General features: G+C 53.8%; 6 protein-coding genes across 6 annotated transcripts; 3 read left to right on the forward strand and 3 right to left on the reverse strand.

Annotated features, from left to right (window-relative positions):
- Nucleotides 1–130: 130 nt before the first annotated feature.
- Nucleotides 131–1825, forward strand: J4E86_008393 (uncharacterized protein; the record flags this gene model as incomplete). Its single annotated transcript, XM_051448905.1, has 4 exons — nucleotides 131–611; nucleotides 676–773; nucleotides 838–1460; nucleotides 1516–1825. The coding sequence occupies 4 exons, from the start codon at nucleotides 131–133 to the stop codon at nucleotides 1823–1825; spliced, it is 1512 nt and encodes a 503-aa protein (XP_051299902.1).
- Nucleotides 1826–3736: 1911 nt separating this feature from the next.
- J4E86_008394 (uncharacterized protein) lies at nucleotides 3737–5240 on the forward strand (the record flags this gene model as incomplete). The annotated part of the gene is made up of 3 exons (XM_051448906.1): nucleotides 3737–4173; nucleotides 4222–4336; nucleotides 4386–5240. The coding sequence occupies 3 exons, from the start codon at nucleotides 3737–3739 to the stop codon at nucleotides 5238–5240; spliced, it is 1407 nt and encodes a 468-aa protein (XP_051299903.1).
- A 2084-nt stretch (nucleotides 5241–7324) lies between these two features.
- On the reverse strand, nucleotides 7325–8965 carry J4E86_008395 (uncharacterized protein; the record flags this gene model as incomplete). The annotated part of the gene is made up of 2 exons (XM_051448907.1): nucleotides 7325–8780; nucleotides 8832–8965. The coding sequence occupies 2 exons, from the start codon at nucleotides 8963–8965 to the stop codon at nucleotides 7325–7327; spliced, it is 1590 nt and encodes a 529-aa protein (XP_051299904.1).
- A 1288-nt stretch (nucleotides 8966–10253) lies between these two features.
- On the reverse strand, nucleotides 10254–13351 carry J4E86_008396 (uncharacterized protein; the record flags this gene model as incomplete). The annotated part of the gene is made up of 6 exons (XM_051448908.1): nucleotides 10254–10367; nucleotides 10416–11458; nucleotides 11508–12989; nucleotides 13041–13152; nucleotides 13206–13212; nucleotides 13305–13351. 6 exons carry the CDS (start codon nucleotides 13349–13351, stop codon nucleotides 10254–10256), a joined length of 2805 nt encoding a protein of 934 aa, XP_051299905.1.
- A 637-nt stretch (nucleotides 13352–13988) lies between these two features.
- On the forward strand, nucleotides 13989–15378 carry J4E86_008397 (uncharacterized protein; the record flags this gene model as incomplete). The annotated part of the gene is made up of 2 exons (XM_051448909.1): nucleotides 13989–14190; nucleotides 14255–15378. 2 exons carry the CDS (start codon nucleotides 13989–13991, stop codon nucleotides 15376–15378), a joined length of 1326 nt encoding a protein of 441 aa, XP_051299906.1.
- Nucleotides 15379–15936: 558 nt separating this feature from the next.
- J4E86_008398 (uncharacterized protein) lies at nucleotides 15937–18369 on the reverse strand (the record flags this gene model as incomplete). Its single annotated transcript, XM_051448910.1, has 2 exons — nucleotides 15937–17029; nucleotides 17078–18369. 2 exons carry the CDS (start codon nucleotides 18367–18369, stop codon nucleotides 15937–15939), a joined length of 2385 nt encoding a protein of 794 aa, XP_051299907.1.
- Between the last annotated feature and the right edge of the window lie 1123 nt (nucleotides 18370–19492).

Consider the following 19492-nt stretch of genomic DNA (forward strand, 5'->3'; position numbering starts at 1 on the left):
ATCTTTATTGTAGCCTGTCTGTCCGCACCTTTTACATCAACGACGACGTGCACATCTCCGTCTGTCGCAAGGCTCAACTCCGGATCGCGCGCTAATCGCCGGCACAACACCCACACTCACGGGCATCAACATGGCGACCACCGAGGAAAAACAGCCTCCGCATGCGGTCAACTCGCCAGAGCACTCATTGACTGACACCAACTCAAATGAGCTCCCTGCCTCGTGGAAATACAGACGCTTCACCGTTCTCGGTTTCAAGCTGCCATGGTTCGCGTCACCACCCGTCCAGCTGGTCATTGTCTCCTTCGTCTGCTTCATGTGCCCGGGCATGTTCAATGCTCTGAACGGCATGGGTGGTGGCGGCCAACTTGACCCGACTGCGAACAACCGGGCCAACACGGCTTTGTACTCGACCTTTGCTGTTGTCGGCTTCTTTGCCGGCACCTTTACCAACAAGCTTGGCATTCGCACTGCTCTGTCGTTTGGAGGCGTCGGATACTCCATCTACGTTGCCTCTTACCTGTGCTACAACCACACGCAGAATCTGGGCTTCACTACCTTTGCCGGTGCACTTCTCGGTATATGCGCTGGTCTGCTATGGTGTGCGCAGGGTTAGTAATATCCATGTACGAACTGTATGTGAGACAAATACTGACTTCGTACACTCATCTTTAGGTGCCATCATGATGTCGTACCCGCCAGAGGATTCCAAGGGTCGCTACATTTCGTGGTTCTGGATGATCTTCAACCTTGGCGCTGTTATCGGCAGTTTGGTATGTTTACTTTACGCTGAGACCCTGAGAAGTCTAATCGTGAACTTGACGCTAACTCCACCAGATTCCGCTGGGTCAGAACATCAACACCAAGACTGCCGGCACAGTCAACGACGGCACCTACGTCGGCTTCCTTGTCCTCACGATCCTCGGCGCTGCCCTCTCATGGACCCTTGTCGACGCGAAGGACGTCATTCGCGATGATGGATCCAAAGTCATCGTCATGAAGCACCCGTCGTGGAAGTCAGAAATCGTTGGTCTCTACCAAACCTTCTTTACCGACCCGTACATCATCCTTCTCTTCCCCATGTTCCTGGCATCCAACTGGTTCTACACCTACCACTTCACCGAGATCAACGCTGCATACTTCAACGTCCGCACCCGAGCGCTCAACGGCGTCGTCTACTACATCATGCAGATCGTTGGTGCCTACGTCTTTGGGTACGCGCTCGACATTAAGGGTGTCCGCCGTACCACCCGTGCTAAGGCCGCGTGGGGTGTGCTTTTCGCGACCATCATGATCATCTGGGGTTTCGGATACATGTTCCAGAAGACCTACGACCGCGCCTGGGCAGAGGACGAGACAAACGAGAAGAAAGACTGGTCTGACGCAGGTTACGCCGGTCCCTTCGTCCTCTACATGTTCTACGGATTCTCCGATGCTGCGTGGCAGACTTCAGTTTACTGGTAAGTTCCAATCAAGCACCACCATATCTGGGATTGTAATGCTAACAAACACCAGGTTCATGGGTGCTCTCACCAACAACAGCCGCAAGCTCGCCAACTTCGCTGGTTTCTACAAGGGTATCCAGTCCGCTGGAGGTGCCATCACATGGCGTTTGGACGATACCAAGATTCCCTTCATGACTATGTTTGCTAGCAACTGGGGACTGCTCGCGGGCAGTTTGGTCGTTGCTCTTCCGGTCATTCTCTGGAAGGTTGAGGACACTGTTGCGATTGAGAAGGACATTGCTTTCACCGACGAGACAGTCGCTGAAGTCGCCCCCAAGGCGGTTGTTCACTCAACGCCTGGCGACGCCGAGAAAGTCTAGTCAGGTCTTTGCACGGTTTTCATGATTGGGACTTCATGGGTAATGACGGTGTTCTTCAGCGGTACTTGTTAGTTTATGATACCTGGGCTCGAGTTGCATGGCGGGAATATGGTCGTTTCGTGATAGTGCTACGAACAGCAATTCCCGATGTTCCTAACGAATGAACATCTACTTTCATTATTCACATGCTCAAAGTTGATTGTTGGTGCAAGGGTATGCAGTGTGGATGTGGCACAGTCACGGCGTGGACGGCGTGGTACACAACAGCCGTTTCATCTCGCTGACATCCAACGAAAACCAACAAAGTACCGAGCGTCTGTTACCGAAGAATTTGGAGGACCAGTGAGATGCGCAGGACAAGGTCAGCAACCTACGCCCCAACACGACCTGACACGTACGCGCCGCAAAAAACCCAATCCTCCTCCGAGACAATCTTTTGCCCTACACATGCCCCATCGTATCAAAAGCTATCACGGGACTAACTCTACCGACAGCTGATAGCCCCTTCCAGACTACCAAGCTTTACGATGCATCTGTCACCGAGCCGGACCGAGGTTGCCACTGCCCAGGACGCCTGATAATAGACCTGCTAGACCGCGACCCACGCCTCTCCGGATACGATGTTTCAACGGGGCCTCACGAGTTCTCGAATCCACCCTCGCGGGATCGACATGCCGAGGAGAGCCACGAGGTAAGTGACGGTTACAACGGAGTCGTGCAGCAAGTGCGCTAGGTATGTGGTGTCATCTATTCCCGTGATGCTCGAGCAGCTATCATGCAGGAAGCCTAAGTGCGCTGAGTAAGCGCTACATAGACTATCTTTAATGTTGAACTCTCCATTGGGGTTGAAAGTATCCAGAGACTCAACGGCCGCGAAGTTGCTAGTCAGATCTGATCGAGCCTTGGCACTAGACAGCGGGAGGCACGTGCTCTCCGCTCGTCATGCATCAAACGCCGTCTGGTCTTACTGGCTGCTCCGTTTGGAGCCCACGTGAAGCTCTGCGATGATCGCCACCGGCGCATAAAGCCTGCAATATGGTTGAATCATACCGCGGCTAAGTCGTCCACCGAAGTCCCATCGTAAACGCTTACGGCAGGATTCGCGTCCCAATGCGCTAGTGGACGTCGCCGCCCAGCAGATGTAACCGTACCGTAGCAATGGCCGCTCGTCAAACTTCTACGAGACCCCACCAACCCTCGACATGCCAGCAACGCCATGTTTCCGCATATCCATCCAGCGTGCCTGGCGCCAGCGACACGCTGTTGACTGCCGCCCACCGCCAATACATCAGGCCCTTCCGGCTTCCTTCCCTGTTTCCATTTCCTCTTTGGCCCCCGCGATCGCCCATACGTGCTTGCCTGCCGTGCCCCAGCAGCAGGCCTCGCATACCAGTCCCCGGAGCAATACCTAACTACGTTCGCTAGTGGATACAACCTCTTTGATGTTCTGAGAAGCCATACAACTATGCTTAAGAGCCTTTTGCGACATCGGTTCACTAATGTTCCCGGCCCGCGTCTAGTCTCCGTTCACTACGACATTTTCAGATTTTGAACACTCTCGCTGAGCTTTGCGATTTAATAGAACGTCTACAAACAACATTCGTTCGCAAGTCATACCATCGTCACCGTCTGCCGGACTCCCCGTGCCCCTCCATGCCACCTCTTCGACTAAAGCGCAAGAGCGGCCGCGTCACCCTCGTTCCAGAGTCAAACAGCTCTCGTGACTTGCATCAAGCGTCAATCGAAAACAACAATCGTTGCTGGTACAAACAATTCATGCTTGATTTCTGGGAGGGGCTTCTCGCGGCTCTCGACAGGATCACCATGCTACCATCGCTTCTGCACTCTGTGCTCCCGTCATCAACTTCACGAAGACGTGTACGGGATGGACTCAGGACTTACGACCGCACAATGGACGACCTACTTCGCGAGATTCAACGCCTGTTAGAGGCACCACTCGCAACTGCCAAGATGCTGGACATGTCTACGAGGCTGCAGGCGCAGTTCGCCCCCAAGTTGCAGTCGAGCGATATCTGCATGTTGCCCTCATACAACCACAAGCTTCCCTCAGGATACGAAAAGGGGACATATCTGGCTCTCGATGTCGGCGGATCAACGTTCCGTATCGCACTGGTGGAGCTGAATGGTAGGCAACCAGACGCCAAGAACATGCGCATCGTTGTCATGAAAAGCTACAAGATCGACGAGAAGGTCAGGCAAAGAAGAGGCAACGATTTCTTTGAGTGGATGGCCGAGAAGATTCAGGATGCGCTTGCAGATCCTCTTCTGCAGAATTCCACCGACAAGAAGAGCTTTCCTATGGGTCTGGCATGGTCATTTCCTGTTGAGTATGTTACCGCAACGTATGTGGTATTGCATTGACTGACTGTTGCCAGGCAAACATCTAGTCGAAGCGCAAATCTCCTAGCCATGGGGAAAGGGTTCCGTGCGACAGAGGGTGTTCTCGGTCAAGATTTGAGCGAGTTAATCATGGCACCATGCAGAAAGAGGGTAAGACTTCGTCATCAACCCAGTATTTGCAATCACTAACGCCTTCAAGGGTCTGCCCGTACACATGGACTCCATCATCAACGACTCATCAGCAACCCTACTATCACGTGCCTACGAAGACCCTTCGACGCGTTTTGCCGTAATCTTAGGGACTGGGTTTAACATATCCGTACACCTGCCCGTCTCATCACTTGCGACTACCAAGTACATGGGCTACCCACAGCAATGGCTAGATGAGGCTACTCACGTGCTCGTCAACACCGAGTGTAGCATGTTCGGCAAAGGTATCTTCCCAACAACAAGATGGGACGACCAGCTAAACGACGCGCACATGCGACCCGACTTCCAGCCTTTCGAGCATATGATCAGTGGTCGATATATCGGAGAGATCGTTCGATTGATCCTAGTAGAGGCCGTTCAAAAAGCCGGACTGTTCAGCGGAGAAATCCCCGATCAACTGGCTGAGACCTACACCCTCGACACTGGCACCATTGCCGCCATGGAGATGGACGACTCCAAGAACTTGACCAGCGCCACAGCCCTCTTTCAGTCCAAACACCCTCTCAGCAAGCCACCCACCTACAACGACATCCAATTCGTCCGCCAGGTCTCGCAACTCGTTTCGCATCGCGCAGCCGCTTTCCTCGCAACGGGTATTCATGCATTATGGACGCTTAGAACGGAGTCTGAGGGCTTGACTCCTGCATCCGCTGGTCGGATGAGCATTGGTTGCAACGGCTCTGTCATTGAAAAGTATCCCTGTTTCAGAGAGCTGTGCCAGTCGCACCTTCACGAGTTGACTGCTGCATCTGGGGCGGAACCAAATTCAGTTTCGTTGGAGATTGCGGTTGAGTCGGCTATCTACGGTGCAGCTGTTTCTGTCTGCTGTCTCGAAGGACAGTGAACATAACGCGAAAGCATTTTGACTTCATACCCTTCTAGCAACATCATTGTACATACATTCTCAAGATCTTCTTTCCTTCTCTTCTTCCAATTTAGAAACACTTTACAGCCCAGCATGGAGACGTTTACGAAGAGCATACGGGGAGCTTCATTACACGGTTCCCTTTTGGCGTTTTCTGAGGATACATGGCATCGCATGCTCTCGAGCTTGCGCACGACCTAATGAAACATGTTCTAATCCAACTTCCCTCATTCTTCATGCTCAGCACGTGATGCAACCTTCTTCCCAAGAACAGACGGAAGAGCATACGAGCAACAACGGGTTCAACCACCAAATCCAGACAACACCACAAACCGGCACTCGTCCTTCTAGAACACCCAAATACGATAATCGTACGTAATCAACCTCCACCCCTATCTTCCACCAAACGCAAGCCCACTCCTACCCTACCCACCTGCCTACCCACAACGCACCGCGCCTCCTACCCACCTTCCAATACCGCGTCTCCAACCCCTGTCAAGCAAAACGGGGCAAACCAAACCAGACCAAACCCAACTCGGTACCGAGTCTCCGCCAACCGAAGAAAACCGAAAAAGGATTCTAGAACGTAACGTAGATAGGCAGTATGTGGATGTAGGGGTACATAGTAGGATGCCAGGGTAATGAGATACGATAAGCCACGTGGTGGGTACTCGTTACTGCGAAATCTGCAAACTGTGAAATTGCGCAATAGTTCAGAAGGATGCTGGACCCACTTCCCGAGGTTGCTAGTCGTTACCCTTTTTGAGGGCAAGGGAGTATATGGTGGCATGCGCTATCAATTCAGTCTTTATCAATTCAGTCTTGTATCCCGAATGCTACATCGTGATAAACCCGTCTATCTATCACACAACATCCCGCCTCTCACGGAAGTCTCGGGATTGTATCTTCGGCATTTCTCACGGTACATGTTCGGCCGGTCGGAAGACGCATTTCTTCCGCTGATAACGATGGTAATGGTGGTAGTGGTGGTAATGGGGATTGGCATATGCAATGTAATGCTACTGTTACACTCCTCCACTCCTCCACACCCCTCACCCCAATCCTACTCCAATCCTTACCCCAACATCAACGCCAACGTCAACGTCAATGTCAATGTCAACGATCAACCCCGAACTCGGTCGAAAACTAAGCCCAGAGATATCACGGTGCGGCACGACGCAAGACGACGTCGGCAACGATGAGGGGTGGATGCGCGTAGAGTGGTAAGTTGCAGTAGGGTTGGGTGGATGGTAACGGTAACGGTAACGGTAACGGTAACGGTGGCGTTGCAGTGCGTGGTTTAGATGCATGTCTGTAACTGCGACTACGTCGGCGAGGTCGGTAGATCTGGGGTTGTGGGTGCGATGCGATGTGACATGTGCCATGTAGACGTCATGTTTCTTCGATAGGGAAGGTTGTAGTCTACTACCTCGCCGATCGCTGACGAGGTGCTGATGGGGTTGCTATCGTTACATTCCTGCGGTGTGGATGTTGTGTATCGTGTCTACTCATGGTGAGTAAGCGACAGGGACGCCGCCGTGACAGGGAGACGACATATACGAGGTGACGTTGCGCCAGTGGGAAAGTGTCGCGAGAGATGAAAGGCCGAGTGAATATCAGGAGATGTTTGATGAATACGTAGATATGGATACAGTTGGGAGTAATGTGACATGAGAACAGAATGGTATAGTAATAACGTGCCGAGAAGGGGTAAGTATCGCCGTCGTATAAGGTCCAAGAAATGTGACGGTAGGCCGAAAGCTGTCGTGCCACGGACTGGGCATTCACCGTGTCATGACGGCACAGCATAACTCAAATAACAATCACAGAGTGCCATAATGGTAAGGTGAACGCCCAGTCCGTGGCGCATGTGTACGCCCAGCTTTATACCTGCCTCCTCTTATTCAAAGGCCCCAAATTCCCAACCCAAGACTCTTCCGTACCTAGATAGAACTCTTTGTACCAACCGCCATTCTTTTCCTCATAAAAGTATTACAAAATGATCCAAACGAATCAACGCAAAGGGTATCATAACAAAGAAAAAGAACCTACAGCACCAACCCTCAACCCCAGGCATCCGAAAAATACCTCTTCGACCGACTCTTCCCTGCATCTGCCTTGGAGTCCTGCGGAAAGGGCGTGATGTGATGAACAACATGCGGACGATAAACAGCATCAACGGGCGGCATCCAATCGTCCAGACCAAGCGGGAAGTATTCATAGAGGAGATCAGCACTCTCATCTGGACTGTTGATGATGCCGATGGAAAAGGACGGGGGTCGCATAGGTGTCGCGCGTTTTCTTTGGTGGTCGTTGGGTGACGGTGCTTTTTGAGGCTCATCGTCGGTGAGGGAGAGGGTGACGGGGGCTATAGATGCGCGATGCGGGGGCACGCTTCGTGAGATCTCGGGTGTCGATTGGGCGTAGGGTGTGGCGTGTTGGAGTTGGGATGAAGGCGGATCGGGAGGTATCGCTGTCATGGCGCCTGCTGGTATCTTCCAGTCAAAGTCTGGAGAGGGCGGCATTTCGTTTGCAGTGAACTCAAATGGCATCTGGAGTAAGTCCATGGGCTTGGACGATGTCGCAGGTGGGTTGGGTGTTTGCTTCGGTGTATTCTGGTTCGTGTCGCCAGTTGGCGTTCTGCTGGGTTGCTGCGGAGTGTGCACTTTGCGTGCTGTTGAACCGCCACTGATGGGCAGGTCCTTGCGGGCCTGGAAGTTGCGCGGGCTTCTTCCTCGCACGATAATTGCACCAGAGTGTACTTCGCATATTGGTACTTTGACACCACTAGCGAGAGTTGCTATCACCTTCAATCGTACAACAAAGTGCTGTTGTAGCTCCTTCCTCCTCCCATTGTTTGCAGTCGCTATCCGGAACTGCAGTCGCTTCCAACTGATAGGGAAACTAACATACTCCGAGTCCATGTCCTGTCCGGTCGACAGATCGAGTGGATATGTCGGTGGCTCCTTCTCAGTTTTGTCTTCGGTCGATGTACTACCCGTGGCCGGCGTCTTCCACGGGACCGAGATTATCTTTACGGGATTGCCCTCGAGTGATTCGGTTGCGGAAATGGTAAGTTCTTGGCCAAGAATCGGTATTTGGTCGCCTTGGTCGGTCATGAGGAACTGCAGACTCCGGGGAATTGTGATGGTGCCGGTGATCTGGAAGAGGTTCCTCCGGTAGCAAGTCAATTCCGACGGCGCCTGCACATCAGCTGCGGTTGCCCAGGGTGATTCGGCCAGAAAGAACATGCCGTGCAGCTGTGCCGACATTGATATTGACACCCTTTGCATAGCATATGTGAGGATGGTGTACGGTACGACGGGTAGCGAGAAGCTGAGGAGCTTGTTGTTGCTCTCGATGCTGGGACTCTCCGGCACGCCATTCTGATCGTGTGGGTGTATCGACTGCTCGTAGCCGCTCTGGACGTCGGAGAAGGGGTCTTCGTATGTGCTGGGGTAGCGCTTGAGTTGTGGGGGCATCTGCTGGAGGTGGTATGTCGAGTAGGCGTCCTCGCTTCTGCGCAAACATGTCAGTAGCTGTCAGGCAGGTGTCGCGCACTGCACCTACCCAATGAAGGTCTCGGCGTCGAAGTTGGAGCGCTGGTCATACTGTAGCGGCAGCGGCATGGCCATCTGCTGGTCGGGGCCGGTGACGGTCTGGAGCGGTATGTACGACATGGTGTTGGTGTTGAAGTGCTCCATGGCTTGGTGCAGCCTGGCCCAGGTCGAGGAAGAGGTCGCTTCCGAATCGGCGCATACGCGCAACAACAGCTATGGCGCGGCGACGAGGAAGGCGCGACCGAGGATGCAGTGGCAGGCACGTGGGAGTGGCCGTCGGCGGGTGGTGGTGTTGAATCGGGAACGCTTGGGGCTCTGGGGTTGTCGAGGTGGAGAGATGCGGCAAGGCGAGCGAGCGGAGAAGATGGGGGACGAGACTGCGTGCGCGCTGGCACTGTACAGCGAGGAGCGACACCGGACTAGACCGCACAGCAGGGCTTGGAGCGGTGGCTCGCGGGAACAAGACCAAGCGATGGCCTTCGTAGCTGTCTTGCTGAGGTTGTGCGACAATGCATCTGCATCACATGCGCTTCTGGCCACGGTCGGATAGGCGCGCTGCACAAAGGGTCCCGTCTGCTGTGGGGCTCGGTAGGGGATTTTGACGGGAAGGATAAGCTTGACTACCCCAGGCCACGATGCCAGAGATTCCCAGGCACACTTTGTATATCTTTGCTATGATCTACGAGACACACAGCGCTGGCACGCTGACTCCTTCGGTAGGGCTTCTCGAAGGGTCAAGCCGAACGGTGATCATCCTACGCCATCCCCCCCAGTGGCGTCTCCTACTCTAGCTATGGACCCGCTCTTCAGCTGTAAAAATAACCCTGAAAGCCTCAAGCACCTCTAATCCGATGTCGCCTACACGGAGGACATCTGTGTCTGCATTCTATGCTTGTCTATCGAAATCTGCCATGCCTATCGATTCGATAGCGGAGAGGCGCAGCAGCTCTACCAGGCCAAAGCTCGCGGATCGCCTTGCGACAGGGCGGGATCAGCCGAGTGAGCGCGTCGGAAGGGCAGCTCCTTCGAGGCCTTCAGCGACCGTGAGACTGAATCAGACGGCAGAGCTGATGATGCAGACATCAAGAACCACGGGCTGCAGCATGAGAGACCGCTGATCTTTGGGTGTAATGGTTGGGATTATCATCCTGCGGTATGCATGCAGGACAAGCACGAGATACACGGAAACGCCGACGGACCCTTTGAGAAAACCATCCGATCCGAGTACATACGGCCCACGACCTGAAGGGTGCTTGCATGGTATGACATCAGATGATGGTACGAGCGATACAAGTAACCAATGGGATGCCAGTCAATCCCGGAGAGCAAAAGGCAACTAGCACACGCACCCAAAATAACCCCCAAACACCGACCAAAACATTATGAACCGAAGTCGCCAGGAACATGAGTATCTGGCAGAGGTACCGAGCAATCAAGCAGGCGGGATCATGGTCCAGGTCGCAGCATCACAGCTGACTTCCTCAAAGTTGTGCATGACATCGAAGCCCATTGCCGAGAAGCCGTCGAAGTTGCCGTCACCGTCCATCTACTTGCGTTAGTACCTTGTCGTGACCAGCATTAGACGGCTACTTACATAGTCGAGCAAGCATGCATTGCATCCCAGCTGCTTGATCTGTCGCATGCCGAGTAGGATCAGCCCCTGCAGTAGTGTCGAGTATTCTCCTACACCAGGTGATATGACGGGCGAAGAGATCCCCCCAGCCGCCTCGTTCAGGTCCTTCAGTGGGGGTATGTATTCGGCAAGTCGTGAGTGGTTGTTGTATAGCACGACAGTGCCCACCAACGCACCGTCTTCTGGTCGCTTGGCTCGGATGATGCCACAAGCCGTCGGGTCCGTAAGCGCAAGTTTGTACACCTCTGCTAGACCCTGGCGGTTGCTCGTCTTGATATGGTCGAGTATCGGTCCCGCGTAGTCCCACCCGTACACAAGATCAAACTGTGCGCCTGCGCTCGCTAGACTTTTCGCCATGCCAGTCGGCGGATTCCACGTCTGCAGATTGCGCGCTACCATGTTGCAGACAGGACGGGAAAGTGCAGCACCCCAGCCTAGCTGTGCAAACCATGATCGGAGCCGTTTCCGCTCGTTTCCGTGTCCGGTTGGGATTCCAAGATACATACTTGGCAGGCGTGATCCAAGCTGGAATCTCTTGATACCTTCTTTCTGCAACAGCGTGCGAATAGCCCGATTGTGTAGGGAATGGCCGATGGAGAGCTTTCTCCTTGCTGGGTCGACGAACAAAGCTCCAATTACACCAGTACCCGTAGCCTTGAAGAAGTACGTTGAGCAGAAGCCGTACAGAGCTTGTGTGCTGCTGTTTCTAACAACAAAATGTGACTCCTCCACCTCTGGGTGATGCAGGATGAATGAGGTTGAAGTTGCACTCGACATCTCCGACCGCTGGTTTGGTGCCGTTTCCTCCGCGACAGCTGCGACCAATGTATCCAGAGCATTACTGTCTCGCTCTTCGTTAAATATTTCGACCAACCAATGCTGTTTGGATGGGTGAAGCTTTTGGCTCTTGCTGATGGTTCCTGGTAGCGTTCCGGAGGGAGATAATTCGCCGTAGAGTACTCTGACTAGAGAGTTGAGTGCAGTCTCGGTGAAGTCATAAGTGCCTGATGAGATTAGCTTGTCTGACCCCATTTGGACACGGACATGACTTACATATGTAGGTCCCAATGGTATTGTCCATTGCGAAGTCGTACGGTGAGGAGACTGCGACCACAATGAGTGGTTTCTCACGCCTCTCTCCACCAGTTGTGTACTGCATGTTGCATATCATTGAGACATGCTTTGTGAATCCGTGCTGATACAGGTTGCGGTTTGCGTCAGCCGTAAGGACGATAATAGCACTCGCCCGATTGATGAGGTTTTCATGAACTGGACGGACACCGTTCGCAGTGTACGATGTGTGAAGCAGTCGTCCGTTGCGCTGTCTAGCAAGAGAACGACCCAGTTCTTTGAAGACTCTTTCTCCGCTCATGACTGAAGAACTCCGGTCCCAAGCAGCTGGCTCGGGCGAGTGACCCGCTGCCCCATTGGCAGCGTCGGATATAGCTCGTGATGCAGCGGATGCCGCCAAAGGCTTCACTAATGGTGTCAGTAGGAGAAGCTCCTCCTCGCTTTCGAGTATGTTCGTCAGTGGCAGAAGCCTATTCTTGTCGCGTACGACTGTGATGGAGCTGTTGTACGCTTTCGTTGACAGTGCGGTGTGCGAAGGCTGTAACTTTTCCAGATAGTTGATACCTGGCGGGTTCAATGCTTTTTCCCAGGATGTGCACTTCTTCTTCATCGCCAGCACACGTCTGAGTGAGTTGAAGATACGTTCCTTCGAGACCATTTCGCTTTCTATGCCGGTCTTGAGGCCCTTCAGCCCTTCTTGTTGGAGTGAGAACGACCGGCATAGGAGGACTACGTCGCAGCCGGCGTTAACTGCCATGACCGTGCCGCCGCCTACACCGATGTTGTGACTGAGAGCATCCATTTCTAGACACTCGGAAACCACTACACCGTCGAATTTGAGGTCTTTCCGAAGAAGGTCGTCGACAACTTGTTCCGACAGACACGCGTGCATCGCGTTGAGGCCCGCTGAGGACATGGCGCAACCACCGACCATCATGGAATCAAGACCTCTTTCGATGGCCTTCTTGAACGGAACCAAAGCGCTTAAACTTAGTTGTTCTAGCGATTCCGTGATGATCGGCACGTCAAGTGTTGAGCCCAGAAACTCCAGATTGCCGTACGAAGGGAAGTGCTTCCCCAAAGTCACCACGCCAGCGTCCTTGTAGCCTGCCATAAAGGCGCATCCAAAGGCGGATACCTCCTGAGGATCATCGCCAGCCGTCCGTACCCCCAGAGGCTGATTTCGCGCGTTCGTGAGTACATCCAAACATGGCCCGAAGATCCAGTTGATGCCACATGCTGCAATCTCCTGTGCAGTCGACTTGGCTACTTCAAAGGCTAGGTCCGTGGAGCCGGTTGCTGCCATTCCCATGTTACTAGGATACTGGCGGATGTAGATGTCATCGAAAAGGCTGTTGACGCCGCCATTCTCCTGGTCGATGCCGATGGCCAGCGGAACAGGGTGTCCAGCATCGTGGGCAATCTTCTGGAGCTCGTAGATAAGCGCAGTAGTATCTTCGGCGGCTATGACAGGTCAGCCTGACAATGACAGACCGAAAAAGGTGGATAGCCAACATTTGCAATTCTTGGCAGTAAGTAGTATGGAGCCAACATGATGTTCCTCGATCAGGGTACGAATGTGAGGAGTGACCGAGGTGCCATCGAAGCCCATCATGAACAGTTGGCCCTACAGCACCTTTGTCAGCGAATCCAGTCGCAGCATGGGCGGAAGCGACCCACCATAGTCCTGCATCACGGGCAAGTTAGCCTGACCTGTGGTCACATTGCGCAAAACTCAGGAAGCCTGAGGGGAGGAAATGCGCCCGACGCGAAGCTCACCTATCGAGGTCATCCCAGACAGGGTCCATGTTTTCGACCTTGCTCATAATGACAGCGCCGGTCGCGTCGCGTCGCAATGAAGTTTGTGGATGCGACGTGGGATTTCCGGGTGGGCACCAAGACTCCGCCGGCGTGACTCGCAGATCGGTAATGGTGGATGGGAGATGGGGAGGATGGCACCGTAGCATTCACGCTGTTCGCGGCTGGGGTACGTGATTAGCGAGGCGCTAGAAGCATGCACCCCTGTCCGTCGTTACACCATCCTCGTCCCTCTGCTATCAGCGACATCCACTCTGATGCCACCTCACATGCAACCGCAATCCATCCGGTTTCTTCGGCGGAATGTGATCATCGCTGTGTTACCTCGATCTCACGACGTCGGAATCCACATCCAGTCACCTTGTGCAGTCTTACAGCGTGCGCTCCACGGCAACGATACCGGCCATGGAAGGCAAGTTTGCCCGCAAGTGATGACTCAATGGCATCATCGTAGGAAGATGAGCGTAGGTATACAGTTGCGATAGAAGTAGTAGGTAGGCGACAGATCCTTTGCAACGGTTGTTGAGTCGCGCCTGCGCAGTACCAACCATCCTATCATTCTCATTTCTGAATCACATCTCTATATTTCTATTCTTATACTTGGCAAGCTTCGTTCATTCATTAGTCCTCTTGACACGACCCACGATGCCTTCAATCGTGCCAATCCCCGACTCCCCCATACGAGATGATTCATCAGGCGTGATAAAGTTCACAAACTGCCTCCTCGTAAAAAACAACGCTCTAGTCCCCCAAGATCTCTGGATCAGTTCCGCCACCGGAAAGATCCTGAACGGCCAAGAAATCCTGTACTCGTACCGTGCCGCTCCCGAGCAAATCGTCGACTTAGGTAAGCTCTGACTGTATGCAGCACATGTGAGACACATACTGACTTCGTACGTCAACCTCCCCAGGCGGGCGCATCCTCTGCCCCGGTCTCATCGACACGCAACTAAACGGTGCCTACGGCTTCGACTTCTCCGTAATCCCCTCAGACCACGAAGGCGGCGCCTCAGCCTACGCCAAAGGCGTCTCGCGTGTAAACCGGAGTTTGGTAGCAACAGGCGTAACATCCTACCTACCGACCCTCACCTCCCAACTCCCCTCAGTCTACCAAACCGCCCTCCCCTTGCTCGGCCCCTCAGGAACATCGCGCGACGCAACGCTCGGATCAGAATCCCTGGGCGCCCACTGCGAAGGCCCGTTCCTGTCCCCCACCAAAAACGGCATCCACAACACCTCCGTCCTACGCACCCCTGGGGTAGACAACTCCATCAGCAGCCTAGAATCCTGCTACGGGGCCCCGAACCTGCTCTCCCCCTCGCCCATCTCCCTAATCACACTCGCCCCCGAACTCCCCGGCGCACTACCATGCATCCCGTCCCTAACCAGCGCCGGCATCCGCGTCTCAATCGGTCACTCAGAAGCGACCTACGAAGAGGCGAAATCCGCGGTAAAAGCAGGATGTAGTATGATAACGCACCTCTTCAACGCCATGCGGCCCCTCCACCACCGTAACCCTGGTATCTTCGGTCTGCTGGGCACACCTTCTACCTCAATCACCAAACCGTATTTCGGGATTATTGCGGATGGCATACACCTACACCCCACGTCTATAAAGATAGCGTGGAACGCGCATCCAGACGGGCTGGTGTTGGTGACGGATGCGATGAGGTTGGCGGGTATGCCGGATGGGACGTATGAGTGGACGAACGGGTCCAGGATTGTTAAACAAGGTCCCCTTCTTACGCTTGAGGAGAACGGCAAGATTGCGGGGAGTAGCATTCAGCTTGTGGATTGCGTTAGTAACTTTTTGAATTGGACGGGTAGTACGGTGCCGGAGGCGCTGAGGGCGGTTACGGAGACGCCGGCGAGGATGTTGGGGTTGGAGAGCGTGAAGGGGTGTTTGGATGAGGGGGCGGATGCGGATCTGTGCGTGTTGGATTTGAAGGAGAATGAGGGTGGGGAGAAGAGGTTTGTTGTGGATGAAGTGTGGAAATTTGGAGTTAGGGTTTTTGAGAGGGGGATGGAGGCATGATTGCGAACTTCTTTTGTTGGGTTGCAGCAAAATCAGATTGTATAGAATAGATTACGCATTTAGACGGCATTCATGGTGTGGTTGACGTTCGCTGTCAAGTCAGCATGAGCATCACAGTACCAACATCAATAGAAACCCTTACAATATAACTAATGTTGTTCTTCTATCTATCCCTTTCCAATATGAACTCACGCGAAATTTGTACTCGCGGTTCTGAACTCCCCCATGGCAATATATACAGAAGCAGCGCCGCGACAATATGCGCCAGTGTAGCCCCAAAACACAAGGCCTACTTTCCGTCCCAGAGACGATACAGAAATGCGAAAGCTATAAACATAGCATGCTACATGTTTGACTAGACAAAAAGAGATGTGTAAAAAAGAAACCGAAATATGCCAGTGATGCGTAGAGACTCGTGAGTCAGTATTAACAAAACGCCGCGGAACACCAAACAGGCGAAATGGACCCAATACCCGTGTGGAGAAGAAATGAGATCGACAATCATGCTATGACATCGTTGCAAGAAGAAAAAGAAGCGCTCTAAACCAGGTTCGTCGTTTACTTGAACATCCACTGACAGTGACAAGCATCATCAGGGTCTACGCGGCGTTGAAGATCAACAAGATTCTCGCGCTTGCTCTTCCTGTCGAATGTAATGGTTTGCGAAGGTTGAGCGGCAAAGTACTCTTCGTAGCTGGGATCTGACTCTTGTAGCCATATTCTGATTGGGCTGTCGTTCGGGCTAGGTGATGTTACTATCTCGCCGTTATCGAGCATGAGCATCTGTTGACAGTATGGTTGTGACGCCCCAGGGAGCCGGCGTTCTTCTATCTTGACGATCCGGGGATAAGGTGCCATGCGAGGGGCTGAAGAAGCATCTGACTCGGAATCTCGAGCGCGAACGGGTGATGGGGCGGCCAGGTTGACAGGGGAATTCGTTGGAGACGCGGTAGTAGTTTGTGTAGAGCTGGTAGAGACACTACTCTCAGTCGGCACAGCGACAGCAACATTTACAGCCGCATCGTCGGTTGGGTCGGGCGTGGGTGTAGGCGTGGGCCATTGGGTAGGGAACGAGGTAAATGTGGCTGCCGTCGAGTTGTCGTCAGCGTAGATGTAGCCCTCGATGTATGTCTCGTTCCAATAGCAATACCAGGGCGTATCACCAGGTTGAACTTTGAAGCGCTGTCTGTATTTCTCATCTTGTCGTTTTGAGAGTCCTGACCCGGTACTGAGCTCGGTGGGTGACAATATGACTAGCTTATCGTATCGAGCAGAAAAATGATAGGCTGGACCGTAGGCTTTGAAATCCAAATCAAGTACCAACTCCATCGGCTTAGTATCAAGCACAGGAGTCTGAAGGCCATATAGTATAGAGTTCGACGGCACCGAAGGTCCGCTACCCATGGACGCAACTTGTTGAATCTCACCACCAATGACGGTATCATTGATAGTTATGACGAGCGGAGCGAAAGTCATCCTGCATGACCATGCAGAATACTGATTTGCTTGTGTTAAGCATCCCGACTGTCCGTATTGTGGTAAGCCCAGAGGAAGGGCAAAGGATCCTGTTGGTAGTGGCAAGAGGCCAGACGGTGTTGAAATGGGAACGGCGTCGAAAAGAGATCCATTTTGACCCGTGACCTGTGGTTGTCTAGCGAGAGTTAGTAGATGTTTTCGTTGATGGATCGTGAGTACTTACGCTTCCTCATGAGGGCTGCCATTTTCATTCTGGTCGTCATCATCATTGTGTTTCTTGGCAGCAAAGGTACCAATGGCTGCTCCGAGGGCGACAGAGAATACTAGTATGAGGATAAGAACCACAAGCGCGACGCCCATAGGCACCCTTCCCCATAGTTTCCTCTTACGCCAGCTGACCTTGCCTTCGACTGGCTCCGCCTTCTCCGAGAAGTGGTTCTCAGACGCCAGTAGAGATGCAGAGGACGAGTCGGAGGGTTCTGCTGGTACGGTACTACTTTGTGCAGCGGCAGAGTTGGTAGCCGCAAGATTGCCGGTTTGGGTTTCCGGTCTCTGAGGTGGCAACCGGGCGGGTGTGACGGACGGGAGCAAGGGAACGGCAGGTAGAGGGGGCGGCGAGAACGAGGTAGTGCTCAGCGGCGAGACAGGAGATGCGGGTGTGTTGAAAGGATCCTCTGCGTCAACTTGGACGGGCGCGGGTATGACACGCGACGACGCGCTTGCCTCGGCTGCCAAAGAAGCCTTGGTGGGTCCTTCCTCTGGATATCTTGAGTACGGCGGCAGCTGCTCGGTGTGTCCGTCGGGTCCGATGATATCTTGCTCCTCGCCATCCGGCCCGAGCACTCTGTGGTAACCGTTGTTCAGGCCCGGGAATCCTACGGGAATAGTCGACTGGACCTGAGGTGGAGGTGGCTGGGCTGGCTCGTCTGGTGACTCTTCGTCGACAATGCCGCTTTGCGAGTACATGGCATAGGGATGTGTCGGCCGCTGCAGTGACATTGATCGATGTGGTTGGCGTTCTGTAGAGCTCGTTGCTACGCTGAGTGGCCGTGCCATTGATAGCTGTGGGTACATGCCATATGGGTGGCTCGGGCCCGTCTCGAACGGGTTCTCGGAATTGCTCGTCGTCGCAAAGGATCCCGCAGAACTCACAGAGTCGCGATGTCCAAGGGGCCTGTGGTGGCTGGGCCCTCGGTTGAGGGGCGGTCGGCCACCGTCTTGCGTCATCGAATCCCGCACCTTGGCCGTGCTGTTTCGCGTTGCCGTCCTTCGCAGGTCGCCCTGGTGATTCTCGGGCGCCTTCGATGTCGATGGTTGTCGTTGCAGCGCGTCTATCCGGTCGTGATTTTGGCGGTCGCCCTGCCAGGGCTGGCTCGCGTTGGCTGGTCGGAAGCCATCCGAGACGGAGGGCATGAAATCATCCTCGTCGGGGTCGATTTCGTAGTCGTCGTCAAAGACATCGGGGTTGCTCGGCTGGCGCGATGCTTCGTTGTTGTCGCTGCTGCGTCGGTCCATGACGCCGAACGGTCCCTGAGCCCCAAAGGCCCTTCCTGGTCCCCCTTACAGTCCTCCCCGATGGCAAAGCAGGCGTGTCGTCAAAGAATTAATCGAGGTAGTGCGCGATCGGTAGCGATGAGCGTCGCGCTGGTAGCGAGTGTGGCGAGAATTGGCGTGTGTCGTGTCGTGTCGTTGGTAGCGGAGTGAGGGTGTATCAGGTTTGGCAGAGGTTGTCCTGAGACGCTGGCGCCACTAAACGGCGCACGGGCGAACACCCAAGCCTGAACATCGATAAGCACCCCTTCGACATCGCATCCTTCGGCTCTCTGACCAGCTCACCAAGCTTCTGACATGTGCACTTTAGTTTCTGCTATGTACCTGCACCTTCTGCGCTTAATTCCCTCCCGTCGTTCTTGAGTCGCTGCGAGTTCATTTTCACCCCTCTCGCATTAATATAGAGCTACTTTAGGACGACCTGGCCTTGCCTCATGTGCTCTGCCGCTTTTCTGCATCATATTCACGTGCACCCAGCGTCATGCACGGGATCGCGGGCTCTACGATATGCCAGCAATCGATTGACCCGGGCCCAAGTTCCCTACCGTCGGGCAAAGTGCTTCTTTCTGATCAGACAGAACCTATTTAAAACAGCTATTAGGTACGATGCCCGACTATGACATGGCGCATCCGGGATCGATGTTGGGCTGTCATGTGGCCCGCGACATCGACATGTCTGTATACGTTCGGTTCTGCGTGGGTTCCCGAAATCTACTACGCATCGTCGATATGGGACTCGTTGTGCTAGACGATGAAGGTAGCGATCGTTGCAGGATCATCTTTCTGCTCAGAGCTGCTCAGGTCTCGTGTGCTATCATCCGCACTCAGTGACGTCGCTCCTGCCCCTGGAAAGAGGCTTTGAATAGTGGAGTTGATGCCCTGTCACCACACGACATTTTGGATAATAAAGTTGAAGAGCGGACCGGGCACATGGTACTTATGTACTTATGCTCTGCATCGGGGAGCCCATGTCAACCTTCGGTCATGACGAAAACGGCGAGAAATGCCTAGGATGGCCCAGCCTGTTCGCCCAACGCAGTTCAAGGTTTGGCCTGGGCTCCAACATGCGGCTATGGGGATATCAATT

Source organism: Alternaria arbusti (assembly GCF_024043155.1).
Source record: "Alternaria arbusti strain BMP 1465 chromosome Unknown scaffold_13, whole genome shotgun sequence".
Taxonomy (NCBI): domain Eukaryota; kingdom Fungi; phylum Ascomycota; class Dothideomycetes; order Pleosporales; family Pleosporaceae; genus Alternaria; species Alternaria arbusti.